Source organism: Phallusia mammillata, chromosome 4 (genome assembly GCF_965637545.1).
Source record: "Phallusia mammillata chromosome 4, kaPhaMamm4.hap1.1, whole genome shotgun sequence".
Taxonomy (NCBI): domain Eukaryota; kingdom Metazoa; phylum Chordata; class Ascidiacea; order Phlebobranchia; family Ascidiidae; genus Phallusia; species Phallusia mammillata.
In genome coordinates, this window is record NC_137255.1 from 2,273,256 (window position 1) to 2,296,443 (window position 23,188).

Genomic DNA, 23,188 nt, shown 5'->3' on the forward strand with positions numbered 1-23,188 from the left:
AGTTTTGGCAAAGGTTTCACACATATGACGCGATTTAAACCTAATAAGCGTGCTTCGGTTTGGTATATGTCAAGCAAAACTTTGTTAATCAAACTAAATATGAAAAAATAAACTTGACTTTTTTGCAAGACAAAGTTTTTTAAATGCTCGTTGTCAGGTTGGCCGCTGCATGACCACGGGTTACTTAAGGTCAATTAGTATGTATTACTAACACAGTTCGGAACTTTCTATCGTCATAACGTAGCGTTTTTTTTTTTTTTTTAATCAAATACTCAAGGCATGTATAAATTAGGTCAAACGGTGTTGTTGAACACCAAGGACGGCGTGCTATTGAAAACGGTGTCAAAAGGTCAAACAGTCCTTTGGTGTGTGCACTCTAAAGGTTACTACAGGTCAATGGTACTCGTTTTGCGAAACAAAGTTAAATGAAAAACAATTTGTTATGTATACGCTGCCAGCAAATCGCTTTTTAATTTAAAGTGTCTGTTACACAACTGTTACAGCTTTCTAGAAAAAAATTGTGTCTAAAACCCGACCTTGGGCGACAATATCTGGGTCAAAGCAAGAGATTAAATTGAAAGTATTTGTTTCGTTCTTTTTTAATGTTTTTGTAATTATACGACAATAATAGTGAAAAAAATACAAACAATTTTTTTTATTCTTGGGTTAATGCTTTCTAAAAATTTGTTCTCAAGAATTTAAAAATCACCGCAACATTTGTTTACCGTAAACCCGCACAAACACGCGTGTGGGGACCCATTAGTTTTTGTTTACAAAAACAATCATATGTGTAGATCAAATGATGTGTATAGTAAATTGATAAATATCGTATAGAATATATAAAATGGAAGTATATCAGAAAGCCACCCTTCTAGTGTTCATATTATCATTATCTGACAGCATACATGTGAGCCTCCTGAGTGGAATGATGACGTCATAAACCTACGCCAGTGACGTCACTACTGCGCCGATACAAACCTTTGCTGATTTGGTTGATGTTGAAACTTGTGCAAACTCACAGTGGAGCAACGGGTTTAGGCGGGACTTGGCTAACTGTTGCGAGTTTGCCAATTTAAATCGAATACAGATAATGGTGTAGTAGCGGGTAGTCCCAATTTAACAGTTATCAATGCTAAATCATCTGCGCAACGTAATAGAAAGTGGCAAATTAAAATCTTTATACACAAGATATCAAGAAACGCAACGAAACTCTCTGTCACTTCAGTACTGCCTAATGGAAACCTCGAAATATTAATACACGACGTAATTGGGCCGATGCAGCCATAGAAATTGTTGGAAATGTATGTAATTGCAGAGAAATAAATTGAAAATCTGATACCTACGACATTTACAGAAGGAGGAAATGTGAAACTTCCATTAACGAAGCTGAGAAAGTTTGAAGGGTGGCCACAATTCATGTAAATTGGTCTGTTTTTGCTGTTTAGTTGCCGCCACCAAATGAGACACATGATAACGGCTTGTTAGTGCCACCTAGCGACACGATGTCATGAAGAGGCCCGACCACTGCTATTTCGAAACTTCAAAGAGACAGAGCGTTAATTTTTTTCTTTTGTTTAACTTGTAAAGCATGTGTAATATTTGTCACTTGCAGTCTTATATTAATATATTGTTTATGTTGCAACATTCTTTTGAAATTATCCACACTTTGTAAGCAACAAAAACGCCGCCATTGCTACAGAATACAAGTTCGATATAACAGCGTAACACAACGTCACAGCAAGTATTTGTTGACGTTTCGTGTTTGATGCAATACGACAGTAATACGTATGTTTAAATGCCTGTTATTTCGGACAAACTAAACCCAAATCACCATACTATACGTACAGTACTTGCTGGCGACACAACAATAGCAACGTCCAGTTTGCGGAAACGCCCCAGTGAAGCACGGCCTGCCCACAACGTCCAACCCCGCTATTATCACTCATCGAGATCGAATGGAGGAAGCCAAAAAGCAGATAATGGCACAAATGCTGAATCAGGTGATTAAATATCGACCACCAAGCCACATTTTAAAGCGACAAAGCTAAAAGTCATATCAGGGCACTTTTTTTCTAACTATTATTTTTTGTCTTATGAAGGAAAACGCAGTTTTGTAAGACAAATTTAGCACTCAATAAAGAGTATAATGTAAGCAATTCTTTTGTTACGGAGTGATTAAGATTTGCTAAGACATTGCGTTAACATAAAATAAAATAAAAACATATGAGCAACATACCTGCTTAAATCTTTATCTCTCTGTCTTTGTAGCGGAGGCAGTTTGTGAAAGTCACACCTTCCAACAAAACAACAATTATGTTTAACCTAACATCTTTTGATGCTAATGGAAAAGTATGAATTAATTCACTGTTAATTTAAATTTGCACAACAGACAATTGTTAGATTTTCCGGGCTAGAACGGACTTTTAAAACCAGCGTATTTCGTTCTAAATATTGATGCATCGCGTAACAACTAGTGACGCAATTACATCCGCAAATACAGCAAACTAAAAAAAATCTTGTAAAATGACACCAAATTAAACCATGTACGTCTTGTATTTGGTATGAAATCCCTACCATTACAACTTACGTCTGTTTACACCACATTACTTTTATATCCGCTGACACCAAATATGTTGATTTATAGTTTTCAGTGCAAAATGCGGGGTTAACGACTAGCTTGGTGCGCCGTCTAGCGGATTTTAATTATCACCACTAAAATTCAAATCCGTATTTTTTTCCAGTTTTTAACTTCATCACATTTTCGCGACAGTTCAAAGATTGCGTCACAATTCATGGAAGCGACAAGCAAGAATTTGCAGAGGATAGTTTCAATAGCAACGCTGCAACAACAAATTCATGTGAGTTTTTCTGCAGTGACTTCCTGATCAGTGAGAGAAAGCGTTTAATGATTTTCGCAAACCTTGTTTGTCTTCGCTCGTCACTGATATCACGGCTGGATTAACCATTAGGCAAAGTATCGCAACACTACAGTGCTTAGGGTCTCTGAAGGGCTTAATCCACTCATCACTGATATGATGTTCAGCATTGTTGGTCGATCATCGAGCATCAAAACTGCGATGTTCAGACTATTCAGCTACTGGCGTTATCCATTCTTAACAAATAGTGCGGACATTATCTAAAGCTTGACTCAACTTAACTTGGACACAGACTTAGTGGTGGGAAAGTTGACTCTCCACATCACAGTTTTATTTACTAAACTATATAAGCTATTGCTGCCGGGCATTACAATATTTGCTGCCAGGTTATTTACTACATGTTAAATTTTATTGCCTGTTTTGTTCATCAGAAATACCGTGGATATAATAGTGCCCCTTTTTATAACTTGATTAACTTTCATAGCTTTAACCCTCTATTATTCTCTCAAATCCAAGGATAGCACGAACTGTGAACATCACTTGCGCCATCTAGCGGATTGTATATTTGTGATTTATTGATTCGTAAAAGCACTTGTGTGTTTTAATCCGTAGACATGTCCGTGGTAAGAAGAGAGTTGGTGGCGGGGATGGAAATGCTGAGAACAACAGCGCGATGGTTTTGTCCCAACAGAACACACAGGATCAGTTTGTGGCTTGGTGTGACGCTCAGATCAAACTGATTCCGGCTGATGCTTAGTTCACGGTGAGGGTTTGTTTTGATATTTTTAGAATGCTGTTTACACAAAGGCCAAGTTGTTTGTTACGTCACACAAACGTCTGCGTTTACACTTAAATCGGTATTGTCTAAACTTTTTGACAAGGGCCGACGCAACCGTTTTTTATTTTCAAATTGTACCCCCTCAAATTAGTTCACAAACACACAACGATTTAATACGGTTAATATAGTTCAATAGTCTTAATAGGCTAACTAAGAACATTACAGTGTCTTTGTTGATGGAAAAATCATTACTGCTATTTAGTGGCGTATGGCTAAAAACATTTTATCGCATACAAAAAAGCTTAATAGTGCCACCTACTGTCGCAAAATCATGAAGGTCGTCATATTGTCAACAAAATGCATGCTGCAATGCAGTTTTCATTTTTTTGCAATGCAATAAATAAATGTAAAAAAATATCAGAGAAAGAAAGAAGACAGAACTTTTTTGTGGTGCTGTGAATTTTGTGTGGCAATATTTTTTCTCTTACTGAACTCCATCTGAGTATTTTGCAGCTCCAAACGTCATCAAATAAAAAACAAACAAATCAACGACAATGAGCTGGGATCCTTGTGGCTCATGGTCACCAATGATAACAAAAAACTGCATTTGTTTTCACAACACGATCTGAAGTTTCTTGAGTAAAACTAATAGTAATTTCATACCATTCATACATGTTGAATAGCTTGTAGCATATTTATTTATGCTCAGTACAGTAACTGCGTTTTATCTTACAACAACAAACTTTCTCACAGTTATGAATAGTATATTTATTCCTTTTATAAAAGGTTTTTCTCTTTCTGAGAAAAAAAGGATGAACACAACAATCAGCTCCTATGAATGGCAAATTGCACACAATTGTAGGGGGTAGTGGGGTAAAATGATAGTGCAACAGAGTTAAAACAACAATCTACACCTATAATTGGCACACTCTGGAAGTTGTCCAATTTTCATTCAATTTAGACATTGTTTAAAAAATTGACCTTGTGGGGTCTAGTGGGGTAAATTTTGGAGCCACAGGGTTGAATAAAACAATCGACATCTATAAATAGCACGAAGTTTTATCCAATTTGGACATTGTTTAAAACATTCACCCATTTTAGGGGTCGAGGGAGGTAAACATTGGGGCTACAGGGCTAAGACAACACTTGACACCTAAAAATGACAAACATAAGCTGTCAAAATTTCATTTAATTCCGAAACTATTTAAAAAAACTTACCCTTTTTAGGGGGTTAGTGGGACAACTAATGGGGTTCTACACCTAAAAGTATAAAATTGCAATGACCCAACCAACAGTCGTCTACATTTTTATCCAAATCAGCCCATGACCACTAGAGGTGTTTTAAGCAACATTTGTTAATGTGTCTGATGTCATAAGTCTGTTAACACCCCTCAACTGACATGTGCAAAAATTCCCACCAAGTAATGTACAAACACAAGTAACATACGTTATGTTACCATTATTATACTGTTACACCACCTAAATCTTTCATTTGTGGTCGCAGCAACATACAAAAACGTTTTACATTCTGGGGGCTAGCGGGGTAAATACTGGGATTATTAACTCAAACAAGCAGATGGCACATCTGTATGACCATATCTACCATCTGTGAAAGTTTTATCTAAATCCACCAAAGATTTCATGCCAAAAGTGCTTAAAAAATCTTCGGCGTAAAAAAGAAAAAAAACAGAGTGAAATCAAGATGTGTCCATAAAATATGTTTCTTAAATTAAGTCCATTTTGGAAAACAAGTGGTGTTTTGTTTCAGGACTTGCTTAAATGTTTTTGTCAACATTGTCTTTGGTGATCTGTTGTCATCCACTGTGCTTACAAAGCCACAACTGTGTGTTGCCAGACAGGCTTTTCCAAGTCGAACAAATGTGTCCAAGAATCCTGTATTGGGTCGTAAACTTCAACTGAGCTGAGGATATTTGACCTGTGTTATACAAGCATATACATGTTAGACATACTTGAATAGAATTTATTTTTTTAAGACCTGTTGGTCCCAAATCCCAGGTTTACCTTTGCAATTTTTTCTTGAGTGTTTAAATGTTTACCGTATCTTTAATACATGTGTGTGTTGTGTTAAGGTAAACTTGATTGCAGAAACAACCAAATTGTTTATAAATTATTTACAACATACATGCTTATAGTTATGTTGTTCAATGAGGAAAGTTATAGTTTTATACACTTAATAATTCCTACCCTACAGATGACACTCCACCAGCAACATAAATCTTTCCATTTATCACACAAGCTCCATGATAAGAACGCCCAGTGTTTAAAGGTGCTAGTCTGGTCCATTTTTGTGCAGTTGGATCATAACATGCATGATGCGATGAAGATCCCTCCCATTTGCAACCTCCTACATAGGATTAAAACAGTGTTTGTACTGTGTTCCCAAACCTAGAAACTACCAAGAGGGGTTTAGGTACAAATGTTTAGTTAAAAACAAAGTTTTGTTTCTATTGAGCTGTTTGAAGCAGGGTCTGCAAACACCACTGAGCAGTCTGGTATTGGTTTTTGAATAACATGTAATTTGGCTGTAATGAAACAATACAATAAGCAGGGTTGACATAAGGACATAGTGTGGGTGATATTATCTACCATCACCACCAGTCTGAAGCATAAAACAAACCCCTGCCTCAAGTCTTGGCTTATACCATGACTGTAACATTTAATTTGTTGGAGTATAAGACATTTAAAACTGCTAATTCGTGAATCGACAAACAATATAACAACTGCCTGACATATGTTCACAATTACCTGTGGCATAAATCTTTCCATTCAGTGCAACACAGGATAAACCAAATGTGGCTTGATCATCCAGCGGTGGAATTGAATTCCACTTTCGACTTCTTATGTCAAAATGCTCACAAAAAGGCGCTGAAACTGATCCACCAACACAAAACAGTGAGGCTAAAAACAGGTTTGTGTTTAAAATGCTATGAGACCAATCATCATGATATTAGCTTATTTCTCAATTATAATCTGATGAACACAGGTAATGTAAGCAAAAGTTTAGTTTAGTAGCTTACTGTCAATTGAACACATTCCATGGTGTGATCTTTTCATTGTCATGTCCGATATTTTGCTCCACTCATCCCTATTTACAACATAAACTTCACACGATGAAAGTCTGCCATTATTCCATCCCCCAGACACATAAATGTTGTCTAAATATAAAATTATAACTACTACTTTAAGATAAACATTTTTACATAATGTTGTATTAAGTAAAGCTTTTAAAAAACGTTTGTGGCAAACATACATGCAAAGCATAAAATACAAGTATGTTTTCCGTTTCACCACTATGGACTGCAGCTTACAGTGATCTTTATTACCAAATACATCATTTTTGTAGGATTTACCATATGATAACTAAGCCTAGCCATACTAAAGTAATATATACAATACATGTCCCAACCTCATTCTACTTACTTCCAATAACTGCTGATGCGGCATCCTCGCGAACCTCCAACAAATCATCCATCATCTGCCATTGTCCCATTGTTGTTAAATTCAACATTTCACAAGTTTTACTTGCAGCTTTGTCTTCCCCACAATAGACATACATGTTATCCCCGACTTTTGCTGAGTTCGAGCACTTCCTCACTTTGTTCAGTTTCTACAAGGAAACCAATTACCACCAACAGCAGCATAACAAAATACTTCACGCAGTTATATTGTGATATTTTTCTTTACCATATTTTTTATTTCTGCAAAGACATTTCGGTTATGGATGAATTAAGACAAGTTATTCGGCCGAAACCATAGGCGCCCAACACGGTCTGTCCAATAGTGTTTCGTAACAAACACAATTGATTTCAATGGCGACTCATGCTCACAACAAATGAATCGGTTAAATTTATAACAATTGTTAAACCTCTTCGAACAGCGTTGAAATTTATCATTAAAGGGTGGTAAAAAGCACAACCATGTTGTTGTGAAAGGAGGCGCAGGAACTAGCGCCTGCAAACGGGAGGTTAGGAGTCGCCACTCATGGTATTACGTCACCAGCCACGTGATAAACAAGTTTAACGTTCGTTAACTAAATTATGAGAATACAGTCCTATCCTTAACTGCCTCTACCGCAACCACAGCGCCTGACTAGTCATCCGAACAAAAATCCTTCCCGACGTGTATTGTTACTTCACAAACGTATAGAGCAGAACCAATAGAGCAGAACGCCTACAAAACTTACAATTTACTGCGTAAATAGACACGTTGCAACGTAACAATCGACTTTGAAAAACGATTATTATAATGTCCAGGGCTAACTAGGCCAAAACAAAGTGTATGTTTTATGTAAACTTCGGGCCAAAGGTTGTCACGTTTTTATGTGCGTGCCCGAAAGTAGTGATATTCCCACATGCATACAATCATTTTGTTTTTGTACGTATTACAGTGCCTGTTGTTAGTAATAAACTAATACTATCAACGTTTAATTAAAAAAAAAACTCTTTAGCACATAAACGGGCTTTAACATGTACGTTGCATTCGTTAGACCCTCCAAAAATGCGAATTGTATTGGCCGTTTAAAAGTCGCTCGCTGGCCGCAGGTTGCCCACCCTTGTTCTAGGTCTTTTAGGGCACCAAGTGCGGCCTTTGATGTCAAAATACATTTTAGGATGTTAATATTACGGACTGCACCAAGCGCCGAAAATAGACAGAAACGCCACTGTCCTTGGCCTGGGAATGCGGCCTAAACGAGTGTCAATAAACTGTTTTGTGGCCTTTGTAAACAAAAAGGTTCCCCATCCCTAGTCTAGGCCAAACGCCTGTGTGCTTTGTTGCGTGAAAAAGGTTTTTGTTGAGATGGTTATTATAAAAGGTAAACAGTTATGGTGTATACCAATATATACAAAGTGCGGCAAAGTATGTAATTTGCGTAGGTGACGTCCGGGCTTGACCTTACTACCTCCCCTATTCTGTCTCTTCGTCGATTTCGACATTTTTATAATGTGCAATGTTGTGTTACCATACACAAAAATACGTTAATTTGCAACAGCAGTAGAAGAACCCAGCAGTAGAATCACATTGTGTAGCAGTAAAATTACAATGTCATATACTGCAAGCTTCGACGTAATCTTACCATATGTAGCGACAGAAAATATATTTGGTATTTCATAACGTCATTTTGTGACAATAATAATATAGCATACCCGGGAAAAATTCAAAGTCTGCGCCTGTGGCCGCAACCAAGAATATATTAAAAAAGCTGATTAGGAAGAATAAGCAAACCGAATATTTGTTACATCTTCAAAACTAACACAGCAAGTTTTACACTTTTTAACTTACTGGTAAGTGTTGAACTTGTTTTGTTGTGACATCATACTTTGCACAAACTTTTTCTAAACTTGTCCCACCAACAATAAGAAATTCCTCTGAAAGAGTATAAATGTAAAATGTACATAGAGTCAAGTGATGCACAAATGACAACGTAATTTCTATGCTTAGCAAAAATGTGACAATGCTCTAAAAACAGCATTTAATCAAATCAAACCGATGGGCAAGTTTGACTGCAAAAAATAAAATGAAGCACCTTAGACCAAGTTTAATCAAAACTATCATGACTGGAGTGAGATGTAGAAGTGTGGGGCTTAACTTAAGACCTGAATCAACACTTTAACATTGGAAAAATCTGTTACGCAGCTGATACTTTGTTTACCTTTTTCATCTTCAGTTTTTGGTGCAGTGATATTTGATGGGCTGTAAGCAATTTCAACCACTTTTTCTGTACAAGTTACCACTAATTAATTGATATATTTGAGCTATAAAATCTGAACAACAGCCTACTGTGTAAAACAATAAACATCATAAAATCATTTGAGTTGTAGCAGTAAAGGTTGTGAGTTTTTTTTAATTGCTGTACATGAGTCGAAGTATAATTAAAATGTTTCTATCATTTACATCGTACTGGAACTTACTGTGTTGTTGTGAAGGTTCACGTGCATTTTCTCCAGGTTGTTGAATGCTTTCATTACCTGCACAAGATAAATATATTTCAATGTTTATTGTAAGCCGTAACACTAAATTAGCTTTACAATATCCTGTGCTTATAAACTGCAGGGTAGAGTTGGCACATGCAGAACAAATATGTTAAAAGTATTTTTATCGGAATGTAGTTTCACATTTCCATATTGCACTTACTTTGGAGTTGTGAACCAGGAGAAGGATTTTGCTCATTTTGAGGTTGGATGGTTTCACTGTGAAACTCTCCAGTGGTAGGATTGAACTTACAAAGTGGAACAGTTGGATTGTGTTCAGCAGCAGGATGATCAATATCCATTTCCTCGACAGCATCAGCCACCTGTCGTGAAATTACTGCTGGGTCTTGTTTGGCAAGATGTTGTTGGAATTCATCTCGAACTTCCAGCATGTTGGGACGTTGGGTGGGATCCTGTTCCCAGCATCTGGTCATCACTTTCTCCATCACATGAATTATATCTTTGTCATTGTCACTGCACATGTCCTTTAATTCCTGTATTTCCTCAGAATCAGGCCTCCCTCCGCCAATCAACATCTGCCGGAAGTCCTGGGAAGTGTATTCGGATAGATATGGAATAATACGAAATATCAGCATGTGGAAAATCATACCACAGCTAAACACATCTTGTTCCTTTTTGGGTCTAACATTGCGAATAATCTTTTCTGGGGCTGCATAGTGCAATGTTAGTGTTTGTTTTGCTTGTGGATTATAATCTTGGTCTGTAGTTGATCCAGTAAAACTGGCCAATTTGGCACAACCAAAGTCTGTAATCCTTGCATGTAAATTCACTGTGAGAAGAATGTTTTCTGGTTTCATATCTCCATGGATTAAGCGTTTGTCTATTCCACAATTGTGAATATATGTTATCCCATCTGATATTTCTTGTGCCAGTCGAAGTCGCAGGGACCATCCCAGTGGAATGTAGTTGCTCAAAAGTAGAACTCTTAGATTGCCAGCCTCATAATATCTCATTACGATCCCCATGGCTCCACGCCATTTTGTAAGTCCAAAAACATCGGCAATGTTTTCATGACGAGATCGAAGCAACATGTCATATTCATGATGAACCCTAAAGTAATGGAAACAGTTTATATACAAATAAATGTATGTATACAATATACTAGGTGTGACTGACTTACATTTTTTTTATTGCCTTTTGTTCTGGTTCACCACCATTTACAGAAAAACATTTAACTGCAACAAATCCAGAATGTTGATGCTTTCCAATGATAACTTTTCCAAAACCACCCCTGCCCGCCTCTGCCAGTTTAACATCACACAGAATTTCGTTGGCTTCATAATCCTGCAACTAAATCCAAACAGTTTAAATTAATGAAATAATAATAAAAAAGTATATTGACTTACTGTGTGTGAAGTGTCAGGCATGGTTCATGCAGAACTGGACTGTATGGTTATGCTAAAACATCTATAAAAAACCTGTTTATAAACGATTTTTATTTTAGAACTCAATTGTGTACATAACATAATTTTAGGGTAAATGTTATCAAGCAAACATAAACTCACCACCTAATCTTTTTACTCAACGCCTAATCTTTTGTTTTGATCATTTTGGTTTACCTATAGGTATAGTAAAGTAAAAATAAGACAAGGAGGTGTTAGACGTTACAGAAAAAATACGCAGCTATATATGCTCTAGAAACAATTAGTCAAAGCACAATATTTAACTTGACGATTTTAAAAGGTTAGGTATTGATTTTACACAATTTAAAAGTTTGGTTTTGCCCTGGTTTCAAAAAAGTTCAGGCCAAACCATATTTAGTCGAAATGTTTCGGCCAACTTCCATCACTTGTCTAAATACTACGGACCATTATACTTTCACAGAGGTAGCATGTGAAAAATAATGCTGTGTGAAGTACATCACATTTTTCATCACGTACACAATCTTACAAATGACACGTGGTAGTTCCTCAACGGCGAATAAAGTTACTAAGAGTCGATCAATGATTAACCGGCATCCCAAAAAGGGCGGGAATAATTCGTTTTTGCGCGTGTTGTAAAGTAAGTTACAACCGTCGCAGGCAGTGAGATTTAGCCTTTTTCATTTTTTAACCTTTTTCAACCCTTTTTAGCTACCAAATATAACTTTCGACCCCTTTTTAAAATATTTCCATACTTCTTTGATAATCACCAGAATAAACTCGAGGTGCAGTGGCACTTGCATCGAATTATTTTTTATTATGTACCAATAGGCATAAATTATGTACTGTTCATTTGCGTTGCCAAGAACCTGAAACACCCAAGATAACCCACACAACCCACACGTAGTAACGCATACATCACATGTAGTGGTGTACCACTAACTTTGTCTGTTCGAAAATGCAGCAAAACGACAGAGGGTAACGAATTAACATCAGATATGTAAATACTACAGATAGCGTTCCGTGCTAGTGCTCATGCGGTAGGATTAGCCGCTTAAAACAGAAAGTGTGGCATGGAATAAGCGATTTTTTGGTCTAATGGTCTTGCGCGCCTGACCCATATACAGAGATAAAAAACTGATCGGGATTCGTCCACGGGAGTGTCCTGGGTTCGAATCCCGTGGAGAAAAAAAAAACTTTGTTGTTTCTGGCAAGATTAAAACACCGCACAACTGGTACAATTGTATTTAGTATGCAAGACAGCACAGACTAGTCATGCAACACAAAGTTTGATTAATTCCATTACATTTTGTTCCCATTTGCTCGTTTTTTGTTTTAATCAGGGCTGCAATTACAATAACGCGTTGTTGTTTTGAGTATAGCTTATATTCGTGTTTGCTAATCCAAGGTAAACACGAAAACCGAGAAGACGCACTAACAGGGCACACGCTTGTACTGGCCGACTTTTATGTGATTAGTTGTAGACTTGTACCCTGTTAAACGGTTACGTTGTACTTGTTTGTCCTCGTTTGTGTATTTTGTTTAAAATGTTGAAGCTAAGTTGCCGAACCATATCTGGATGAGCAATTAAATATCTTAGGCGCATATTGTTACATGTTACAAACCCTAACAGCCCCATTATGACAAAATGGCATAACTATCACAGAGATAAAATGCGCAGTTTTGTTTCTAAACAGGTTACCAAACAAAAAGGTTTACAGCAGGGGTGTCCAACCCGTGGCCCGCGGGCCACATATGGCCCGCCGGAAGGTTTTGAGTGGCCCGCGTAGTATTTTTTGAAATGACTCATATTGTCAACTTAATCGCCTACGTAATTTATGGCGAACTTTCATTCCTAAAAGTTGGCATTTATTGTTTGCTTTGTTTCTTTGTTAATAGAGTAGTAATACACAACTGTTCCAGCTAATTTTATTGCGTCACAATGCGCATTGTTATACATCACAATTTCTACATTGTTACGCCACAATTTGACTTGTACTTCAAGAGTCAGTCAGTAATGTTTCTTGGTTCGTTGAGATCGGGTATCAGAGACTCGCGCAAAACGCATTTAGCAGTAAAACATCTTCCGCACTCTGTAGTGATATATATTATGCCAAACAGGAAACAAAAAGTAAGTAACGCAAACAGAACTTTCCAAGAAAGGTTGACATGTGACATTAAATCCCCTGTAAGATCAGTGATTTCTGACAGCCATATGGAAACATCGCTGCGCATTGCTCCATCGCACATTTCACCGAATATTGCCAAACTTGTGAGAGAAAAACAGGGCCAAACTTCACATTGAAATGTCGACATGTGGAAAAAACTTTGTTGACTTAACTATAGCTTGGTGTGTTTATTGTTCTTATAACTGTAAACGAGGATAATACACATTTCTAAGAATAGAATTTCGGTGTGAAGATTTTAATTAGAAATTATAAGACAGCTATTTCTAAGATTCCAAATTAGCAGTAACACTCAAGTGGCCCGCGCAATCATTCGTCAACCGCATTTGGCCCTTTGGCCGAAAAGGTTGGACACCCCTGGTTTACAGGATCAGGTCTTTTTAACAGAGTATTGTTAGCTTGAAGATGCAAAAAAGTCATCAAATAGCTTTTAATTCATGCTGATAAGTTGTTTTGTGTGAAAGTAGTAACTTTATATATAAACATATAAACGTATTAAATGCGAGGGACCTGCCGCTGCCACAAATAACCAATTTTGCAATCCTATGCCCGTCACCGGTGGCGTCAAAGTTTCTGTGCCGTGATGCTCATGCTAAAACTAAAACTTGAATTTTTCGTTTGTATGTTATTTTTGCACAAACCACAAAAGACTTTTAATGATTACTAAAGCACAAGTTAAGGACATTTGTGTTGTTTATTTTAAAAGTCCGATAACACAGTCGTTTGACAATTGCTGATGCTGATGTAAGAGTTTTTCTAAACCGAGGAATATCTCAAACCCCTAAGTCTTCATATAAAATGCCATCCATATTCGTCGCAGCATTATTTATGCACAAATAATAACAAGGTGAGAAATGCTACAAACTTATCTTTCAGTGTAAATATCGTTGGGTAACAACTTTGCGTTTTTGCATTTTGTAACCGTTTAATACGTTCAGGAGTAAGCATTTTGTACAGTATCTTTTCTGAGTGAAATCAATTTAACCTCACTCAATGAATAGCAGCTCTCTTTTTAATACAGTCAAACTCCGATACTATGCCACCTTGCGATTATGCCACCCTCGCTACTATACCAATTTTGATCGTCACCAACTAAATTCAATAGAAAATATATTTACTATGCCACCCCTTACCCTTGATACTATAACACATGAGAGTATAGTATTACTGTATTAATGGTCTGGTTATGGATTGAAAAATTGGGTCTTCTGACAACTTTCGGTTATAGCTCATGATAAAACAAAGAAAACAAGAAAAACAAATTGTTGAATAAACAAACGTGGTCATGTTAAGAGGTTTCACGGCTTTGCAACGGGTTATGTAAACGCCGTTCTGCACTTGATTCACAGCAAAACTAACAGATCTTGTTTGTTCTAGGCACAATCTATCGTATTTTTGTAATAAATTATACTGTATACTGTAATAAATTATAATTGCGCAACACAACGTGGCATTACAGTACATTGTCACGTCAAAAAAACAACAACAATAAAAGTACCCTCGCTATTATGCCACCTTCGCTACTATGCCACTTTCTCTTGGTCCCAAAGAGTGGCATAGTATCCAAGTTTGACTGTAGAAACACATTGCTGAACCTGTAAAACTCCTGGAGCCAAAATTTTAGAATCCATTTGAATAAATCATTTGATTATTCAGTAACATGTAAATGCATGCGCTTTTAACTAAGAGAGTTTTAAAGCACAGCTTGTTAGGTCGGACTTTACAATCTGCCTCTATAGCCTCGGGAAATCCATCTTTGATTGTTTAAAAATGTAGAAGTGTTAACACCTGGAATGTGAAAGTGAGATTTTACAGCATGTAAATATTTAAACATATAAAATGCCACATTTTTTTTTTACTTCCAGATGCAACAGTATTGTGACAAAACTCATTCAGATGATGTTTATTGCTTTTTAATTGTTAACATACAAAACAACACAGAGTTTTGGTTTGGGTTGACATTTTTATCACACTGTTGAGCTGTTGGCACCATTATGTTCAAGTGACCCAACATTTCGACGTCCTATACTGAGCGTCTTCATAAGTGTAATGTCAGCTACGCAACACAATCATATATCAATAATCGTTTACATCTGTTTTAAATTTACTATAATTCATTTCAGTGAAATCTACTTCTGCAAGGGACATTGTTGGAAAGCAAACTTGACTTGACGAATGACAGAGGAGTGCCAGACGATAATCTGACACCTTATTATGGGTGGCCACAAATACAACTGAGAATTTTGCATGAACTTATATTTGCTTCACGGAGGATTGGGGATAATCAAATGGCAAATAGGTTGGTTCCTAAGTTTAATAGTGAAAATAATGGCCCAAATAGACGTAAAAAAACATTACACTTTTTTTGCTTTTACCATTAAACTTGTGAGATCTGTATATAGTGTTCCAGGGTTGGTTCCTTTCTTGGCAGAAACTGTGGTTTTCATGCAATAAATTTTGATTTTTGTTTATGCCAGATACACTGTATATTTGCTGATGAAAATGAACAAGCATTTGACTGATGCTGAAATTAAGGAATATTGCCTCAGTCTGGAAACTTCAGCAAATAAAATCACCCAAGAAAAAGAAACTGAACTTCTACAGCTTCAGGATGGAACTATCCTCCCTTCACTTCACCTCTACACACTCCCTGTTGTCAGGTGATCTTTCATTTACTTTCACATACTCCCTACATTTTAGTACATGTTATTGGGATGGATAATTAGTTCCTAAACTAAATAATGCTTTTCTGGCAAATGTATTGTTTTAATGGACACTTCAATGTTCTAATCAGGCTGCCATTGCCCTGATGAAAGGGACCTAAATAGGATCTTGAATCATCAGTTAAAACAATACCAGAAGTGCAATATTTTTACATACATTATGCCTGACAGCAACAGTTTATAAGGTTGGTTCCTAACTTTGATTGGGGGGCCTGTTAAGTTGAATATGCTACATGGAGGATTGGGGATTGGCAAAAAGGTTGGTGGCAAACTCAATTGCTTTTAATGAAATATACAGCAGTTTGTGCACAAGCATACTCCTGCATTTGTTATTATTTCAACAGCCAATGACAATATTTTTTTGGAAGTTTTAGTCTCATTGTTTAGTTCAGATTTGATACACTGGTGGAGAAGTAAAATAAAAACCTGTTGTGTGACTGATAATTTCAAAAAGGGATATATTGTATTTAAAGCAGTATGTGGTGACCTTGATTTTACTGGTACTTTGCTTTTTTAATCAGTAAGCCTTTTTACATGAGCGGATCGAATTGTCAAACTGATGCGCATTAAGTGACATCTCGCGTTCAACTTTCTAAAACGTAAAACTACATGGCTGCCAAACCGAAACGCATTCAAGATTTTCTGCTTCATGCAAAATTGGTATTGTGGTCACTGTAAAGTTATGGCAAACATATGGCAGAATAAGTGTTGTTTTCAAGTATTTTTTTGGACTGCTAGTTTATGTTTTCAAAAAAATCTAAATCAATTTGGTTGCAGCAGTTGTTTGTGTGAAGTTTAGACATACTAAAAGTATAAATTGGTTTATTGTGAACTGTTAACACATCAGGAATAGTTGGAACAAACTTTGAAAATCTACAGATCACTCTGACTTTACTGTCAATTCGTAACAAGTCCTGGTTTCAAAAAAGTACATAATAGAACTATATTATATTTTCAGACCATACATACAGACCATAAAATTCCTTTATATGAATGTACAAATCTGTTAAATTTTGTTTCCTTAGAGTCTCTTGTATGTTCTGTACACAAATGAATAATTTGTTAAACTTTCCACCAGTTTGTTAAATGTGCACTTGATGCACAAAAACATTTTTTGAATTAACTAAACATTTGCCTGTTATATTGGCACAACTTAACTAACAAGCATTGTTTTCAAGTTGAGCTACTCTTTCACAAAAAAATTCCTGTAAGCATATTCGTGCCATGAGCATGTCGAACCCCCTCTCCAATACGCTTTGCCTCTTTTTCTGTTTGGGAAGCGAGAGAAACATGTAAAGATTGAGCGTGTCGAATATGCTTAAATGTTCATGTAAAAAGGCTTGGTGTGTAACTTTTAAACATGTAAACGAGTGGTTTTCAACCATTTTTTTACTGCAACCCATTTTAGAACGAAAATGTAACTTGTAAATCCCACCTCAAATTTTCTCTTTTTTTATAATCACCAGAACAAACTCTCACTTTGTGCAAAAAGAATGAGTCTAAACTTGCTTGTCTGCTCGGTTTTTATGCTCAAAGTACCCTGTTACAACACAACCCATGCATTACTTTGGCACTTGCATTAAATTATCTTCTAGATAGTGACGCAATAAAGCATGTGTTTTATATTGTAATGGTAATAAAGGAAAACAAAATAAGTTAAATCAAATGGTTTGACTGTTTTATTACTTTCAGATGTTTTTATTTTCTTATTGCTGATAAACACTTACTTTTTATAATGTCTATCCAATGCCTTCGTGGCCCCCAGAAAAGCGGTATATGGCCCCCACTCAACCCACAGGTTGATGTAAACAAAATGTGCCTGGGATTTGAACACTTTACTGTAGCACTTTAGTGTTTACTTGATTAAGTATATATATGTGAAGAAATATATTTATATGTTTTTTTTTTTGAAATTGTGCATAATGAAGCATTTTCAAATACCAATCACAATTTAAGGTATTAGTATGTGTTAATTTTTCCCACCAGATCCTCTTAGCCAGGGGAGTACCACTTTTTAGCTGTGCCCAGCAGCACCACATGCCCTTATATGTGTGTTCTTGGTTTTGTTCATAAAATACTGATGTTAAAAATTACAATTTATCTTATAATTTCTTAGCAATTGGTGCCACAAATTAAATTTTAAATTCATTTGGTTGAGCTTAATGGTTTGCCTGTCTTTACCATTTGTGACATCAAGATCTATATCTATATTGTTTTACTTGTTTGCACACAATAGATATACAAAAAGTCTGATGCATATGGTTACTGAGGTGGTAATATCTTTGTCTAGGCCCACAAAATTTATTCAAATCCGTTTCAAAAGCCAGTATCTAGCAAAAGAGTTTTATTCGAGTCTCAGCGTCCAGTACACATACTTAAGTACACATGTTCGCAGTCGCATAAGTTTGCCTCTGTGGTCATATGTTGTCATACAGCCATATGCTGTGCACCCCCACTCCAAGTCCCCAACTGGTTAAAGTAATAAACAATAGATAATCCCAAAGTAAAAGGACTATTGTAGATTATTGTGTAAATAAAATACCAACAAAACTTTTTTAACAATCAGTTTATTTTTACTTTTTGTTAAATTTGTTGCTGGTTGTTGGTCAAATTATTTGCATTAAAAGCAGGAAGATTTACTCATTCTGTGCTAACCAGTTAATGTTTGTATTAGCATTATCTGGCAGCATACATGCGAGCGTCTTGAGAAGAATGAGGACGCCAGCAGTGACGTCAATATTTGCCGAGCGATCGGGCGCCGATAAAAACCTTTGCTGGTTCGTTTGATGTTGAAACTTGTGCAAACTCACTGTGGAGCAACGGGTTTAGGCGGGACTTGGTTGTTTCAACACAAGGTAAATAATCTAACTGTTGCGAGTTTGCTGATTTAACTCGAATACAGATAATGGTTAAGTAGCCTACAATGGCAATTTAACAGTTACCAATACCAATTCACGTTGCGAATTTAAAGAGGCAAATATGGAAATTTTCAAGCTATTTTTGCAGCAACATACAATTTCATACCTGTCTGTTGCGCTACAGTTTTTACGCCGTTTTTAGATTTTACAGATTTTTTTTGTTTTTAGTTTTCGAAGCAGTTGCCGTTCGACAGCGGGTACCGTCGATCTTTTTACACAAGATATTAAGAAACGCAATTAAACTCCCTGTTACTTCAATCCCGTTCATTGGAAACCCATAAATATTAATATATGACGTAATTGACCCGATGCAGCCTAGGTTTTGTTGAATTTAATTACAGGGAAACGATTTAAAATCTGTGACTTAACGCAAATATGACATTTACAGAAAGAAGAAATGTGAAACTTCCATCAACGATGCTGAGAGAGTTTGAAAGGTGGCCACAATTAATGTAAGTTGATTTACTTTTTACTTGTTCAGTTGCCGCCACTAAATGAGAGAAATGATAACGACTTGTTAGTGCCACCTAGCGATACGATGTCATGTATAGACCCGACTACTGCTATTTCGAAAATTAAAAATGACAGAGCGTTGATTTGTCCTTTTTGAGTTGTAAAGCATGTGAAATACTCATCACTTGCAGTACGATATGAATTATGTTGCAACATTCTTGTCAAATTGTCCACATTTTGTAAGCAACAAAAACGACGCCATTGCTACAGAACACAAGCTCGATATAACAGCGTAACACAACGTCACGCGTGTGTGACGTCACAACAAGTATTTGTTTACGTTTAGGGCGTTGGGATGTAATAGACCAGTCATTTGTATGTTTAAGTCCGTGCTATTTTGGACAAAATGAACCCAAATCCTCACTAAACAGCGCATGCGGGTGACACAACAACAACAGCAACGTCCAGTTTGCGGAATCGCTGCAGTGAAGCACGGCCTGCCCACAACGTCCAACCCCGCTATTATCACTCATCGAGATCGAATGGAGGAAGCCAGAAAACAGAAAATGGCACAAATGCTGAATCAGGTGATTAAATATCGACCACCAAAGCGACTGTTGTTTGTATAGACTATAGAGCGACAAAGCTGAAAGTCAAAACAAGGCACATTTTTTCCTAACCATTTTGTTTTGCCCCATGAAAGAAAACGCAGTTTTTTAAGACAAATTAAGCACACAATAAAAAGTATAATGTAAGCTTTTCTTCAGAAACGGAGTGATTAAGATTTGCTAAGTTATTGCGTTGACATAAAATCAGAAAACGTATGAAATAACGATCGTGTTTAAAAAGTTTATCTCTTTGTCTTTGCAGCGGAGGCAGTTTGTGAAAGTCACACCTTCCAGCAAAACAACAATTATGTTTAACCAAACATTTATGGACTCTGATGGAAAGGTATGAGTTTATTTACTGTTGATTTGAATTTGCACAACAGACATCTGTTTGATTTTCCTGACCAGAACAGAAATCAGCGCTTTTTGTTCTCAATATTGATGCATAGCGTAACAATTAGTGATGCAGTTATATCGGCAAATACAGAAAACTAATAAAAATATTTCCTTGCAAAATGACAACAAATTGAACCATCTACGTCTTGTATTTAATATTAAATTCCTTTCATTACAACTTACATCTGTTCACACAATATATCAATTATATCTGCCGACACCTAGTACGTTACTTTATAGTTTTCAGTGCTAAATGCGGTGTTTGTGTGGCGCATGGGGATAAAATATTGGCCATCCATGTCTTGCAGTATGAAACTTTCTAATCTTAAACCCAAGACCCCGATGGTAACAATTAGCTCGGTGCGTCCTCTAGCGGATTTAATTTATCTCTGCTCAAATTCATATCCGTATTTTTTCTCCAGTTCCAAACTTCGTCGCATTTTCGCGCGAGTTCGGAGATTACGTCACAACTTATGAAAGCGACAAGAAATGTTCGAGAATTTGCAGAGGATAGTTTCCATAGTAACGCTGCAACATCAAATTCATGTGAGTTTTTATGCAGTGACTTCCTGATTAGGGGAAGAAAGCGTTTAATGATTTTCGTAAACCTTGTTTGTCTTCGCTCGTCACTGCTATCAGGGCTGGATTAACCATTAGACAAAGTAAGCACGTGCTCAGGGCATCAAGGAAACGGGGCACCACATAAACTTTTTATAGCCAAATTTAAAATGGTGTCTCATTGTTTAAATCAGGGGTGGGCAAGCTACGGCCCGCCAAAGGAGTTTATGCGGCCCGCCAAATGTTTCCCAGTAACGCTGAATAGTACTATGAGCACAGGCGCAGAGTTTTAAAAATACCGGGGGTGCGACTTGCCGATACCAATGCCATATTCAGTATCTGTACCCGTTCGATACTTTGGAACTAAACGCAGATACTTTTCACGTGCTTTAGCCTGTTGTTTCTGCCACGTTATTATGCAAATCGTCACTTGACACAATTTCTTCGTTCGATAAAAGTAAAAGCGATTCACGTTTTCAAAAACAGCCCACTTTGCACTGTTGACTCCCAAACTTTGGTCACTTTGGATCATGTTTAGGTCGTTGCAGTACTTTTTGTTTAATGTTGGTACTCGGACTTTATTAACAAAAAAACGTGGTTCAGCCTTTGTTGCAACAAACGCTTGTTTTTTTTGAAACAATTACAATTGTAGCGTTTCAACCAACGTTTGTACAGTCATGAACAAACGTATTTGCATAAAGCTGAAAATATACTATGTAATAATTTTGCGCAGGGGTGCACAACCTGCGGCCGCAATCTATTTTGCCAAATATTTTGATTTTTAAACTGCTAAAACAGATTTCGTGGGACTGGAAAAAAGATTAGCAGTCTAGTAACCATATGTGCCAGGCTTTTTATCCGCTTATTACGTGCAAACAATGCGAAAAAACAGGCACTGCAATCGTCACAATACAGTTTATGACGTCATAAACAGTTAGCTCCGTTGAGCTAAATTTATGCACAAGTTAGAAATTGTTAATCAGAGCATTTTAGGCGACTTTAAATGGTATATACATATGATACAAACCTTATTCTTTGCATCAGTTGTTTTAAAACAAAACAACAAGCAAGCAATTGGCGGTCGTTGGTGAAATACTATGCGGCCCGGTAAGATTATAAACTTTTGAATGCGGCCCTTGCACTGAAAAGTTTGCCCACCCCTGGTTTAAATGGACCACAGAGTCTGATTTTTCCAGTTAATACTGCGTCGTCTTCTATGATATCGCAACACTACAGTGCTTAGGATCCATGAAGGGCTTAATCCACTCATCACTGATATGATGTTCAGCAATAATTGTTGGTCGATCATCGAGCATCAAAACTGCGATGTTCAGACTATTCAGCTACTGGCGCCATCCATTCTTAACAAATAGTGCGGATATTATCTAAAGCTTGACTCAACTTTAACTTGGACACAGACTTAGTGGTGGGAAAGTTGACTCCACACATCACAGTTTTATTTACTACACGCTTAGTTCATTTCTTGTCTGTTTTGTTCATCAGAAATACTCGGATATAATAGTGTCCCTTTTTAATACTTGTTTAACTTTCATAGCTTTGAGCACCACTTGCGTCATCCAGCGGATTTCTTTGCATATTTGCTATTTTTCGATTCGTAAAAGCACTTGTGTGTTTTAATCCGTAGACATGTGCGTGGTAAGAAGAGAGTTGGTGGCCGGGGTGGAAATGCTGAGAACAACAGCGCGATGGTTTTGTCCCAACAACAACAACAACGAACACACAGGATCAGTTTGTGGCTTGGTGTGACGCGCAGATCAAACTAATGCCCGCTGATGATTACTTCACGGTGAGAGTTTGTTTTGATATTTTGAAACTGAGAGATGGTCAGAATGTTGTTTACCAACAGGCTAAGTTGCTTGGTATGTCACAAAAGTCTTTGTTTTTACATAAATCAGGGTTGTCAAAACTTTTTGAGGGAGGCCAGCTTTAATTGCATAAAGCAGCGTTTTTCCAATTCCCACCTGTAAAATTAGTTCGCAAATACACGACTGCACAACGAGATTTTGCGACGATAATCTTTTTTGTTTAGTTAAATAATCTACACAAGCACGTTATGTAAACCCTTTTATTCTACAAGCCTCATAAGACCTACAGATCTTTGACAAAAATCGTTGTTACGATTCCAGAACAGCTTGAAGTTGCTTTAACTTTTAATCGCGATCGCCCCTAATTCCTTGTCTAAAGAGGCGGTGTGCTTTGTGTGTAAGACTCCGATGTTAACGGATGTAATTTATATTAACTGAAATAAGCTAGCTCGGTGCGCCGTCTAGCGGACTTAATTTATCTCTACTGAAATTCA

At 36.8% G+C, this 23,188-nt stretch overlaps 2 protein-coding genes and 2 long non-coding RNA genes across 4 annotated transcripts; 2 read left to right on the forward strand and 2 right to left on the reverse strand.

The window, feature by feature from the left end:
* Nucleotides 1–4,334: 4,334 nt before the first annotated feature.
* LOC145224789 (kelch-like protein 26) lies at nucleotides 4,335–9,410 on the reverse strand. Its single transcript, XM_080091366.1, has 7 exons — nucleotides 9,326–9,410; nucleotides 8,956–9,041; nucleotides 7,096–7,282; nucleotides 6,693–6,830; nucleotides 6,421–6,573; nucleotides 5,860–6,019; nucleotides 4,335–5,590 (listed from the first exon to the last, which is right to left on the reverse strand). The coding sequence occupies exons 3-7, from the start codon at nucleotides 7,229–7,231 to the stop codon at nucleotides 5,482–5,484; spliced, it is 696 nt and encodes a 231-aa protein (XP_079947492.1). The 5' UTR covers nucleotides 7,232–7,282; nucleotides 8,956–9,041; nucleotides 9,326–9,410; the 3' UTR covers nucleotides 4,335–5,481.
* A 106-nt stretch (nucleotides 9,411–9,516) lies between these two features.
* LOC145222430 (receptor-interacting serine/threonine-protein kinase 1-like) lies at nucleotides 9,517–11,032 on the reverse strand. Its single transcript, XM_080088550.1, has 4 exons — nucleotides 11,012–11,032; nucleotides 10,786–10,955; nucleotides 9,808–10,715; nucleotides 9,517–9,641 (listed from the first exon to the last, which is right to left on the reverse strand). The coding sequence occupies exons 1-4, from the start codon at nucleotides 11,030–11,032 to the stop codon at nucleotides 9,517–9,519; spliced, it is 1,224 nt and encodes a 407-aa protein (XP_079944676.1).
* Nucleotides 11,033–13,988: 2,956 nt separating this feature from the next.
* On the forward strand, nucleotides 13,989–16,025 carry LOC145224293 (uncharacterized). The gene is made up of 3 exons (XR_013859605.1): nucleotides 13,989–14,059; nucleotides 15,336–15,511; nucleotides 15,690–16,025. It is a non-coding gene; the product is annotated as an uncharacterized LOC145224293 (long non-coding RNA).
* Nucleotides 16,026–16,152: 127 nt separating this feature from the next.
* LOC145222431 (uncharacterized) lies at nucleotides 16,153–20,263 on the forward strand. Its single transcript, XR_013859333.1, has 5 exons — nucleotides 16,153–16,194; nucleotides 18,610–18,790; nucleotides 19,242–19,305; nucleotides 19,738–19,893; nucleotides 20,177–20,263. It is a non-coding gene; the product is annotated as an uncharacterized LOC145222431 (long non-coding RNA).
* The last annotated feature ends 2,925 nt before the right edge of the window (nucleotides 20,264–23,188 follow it).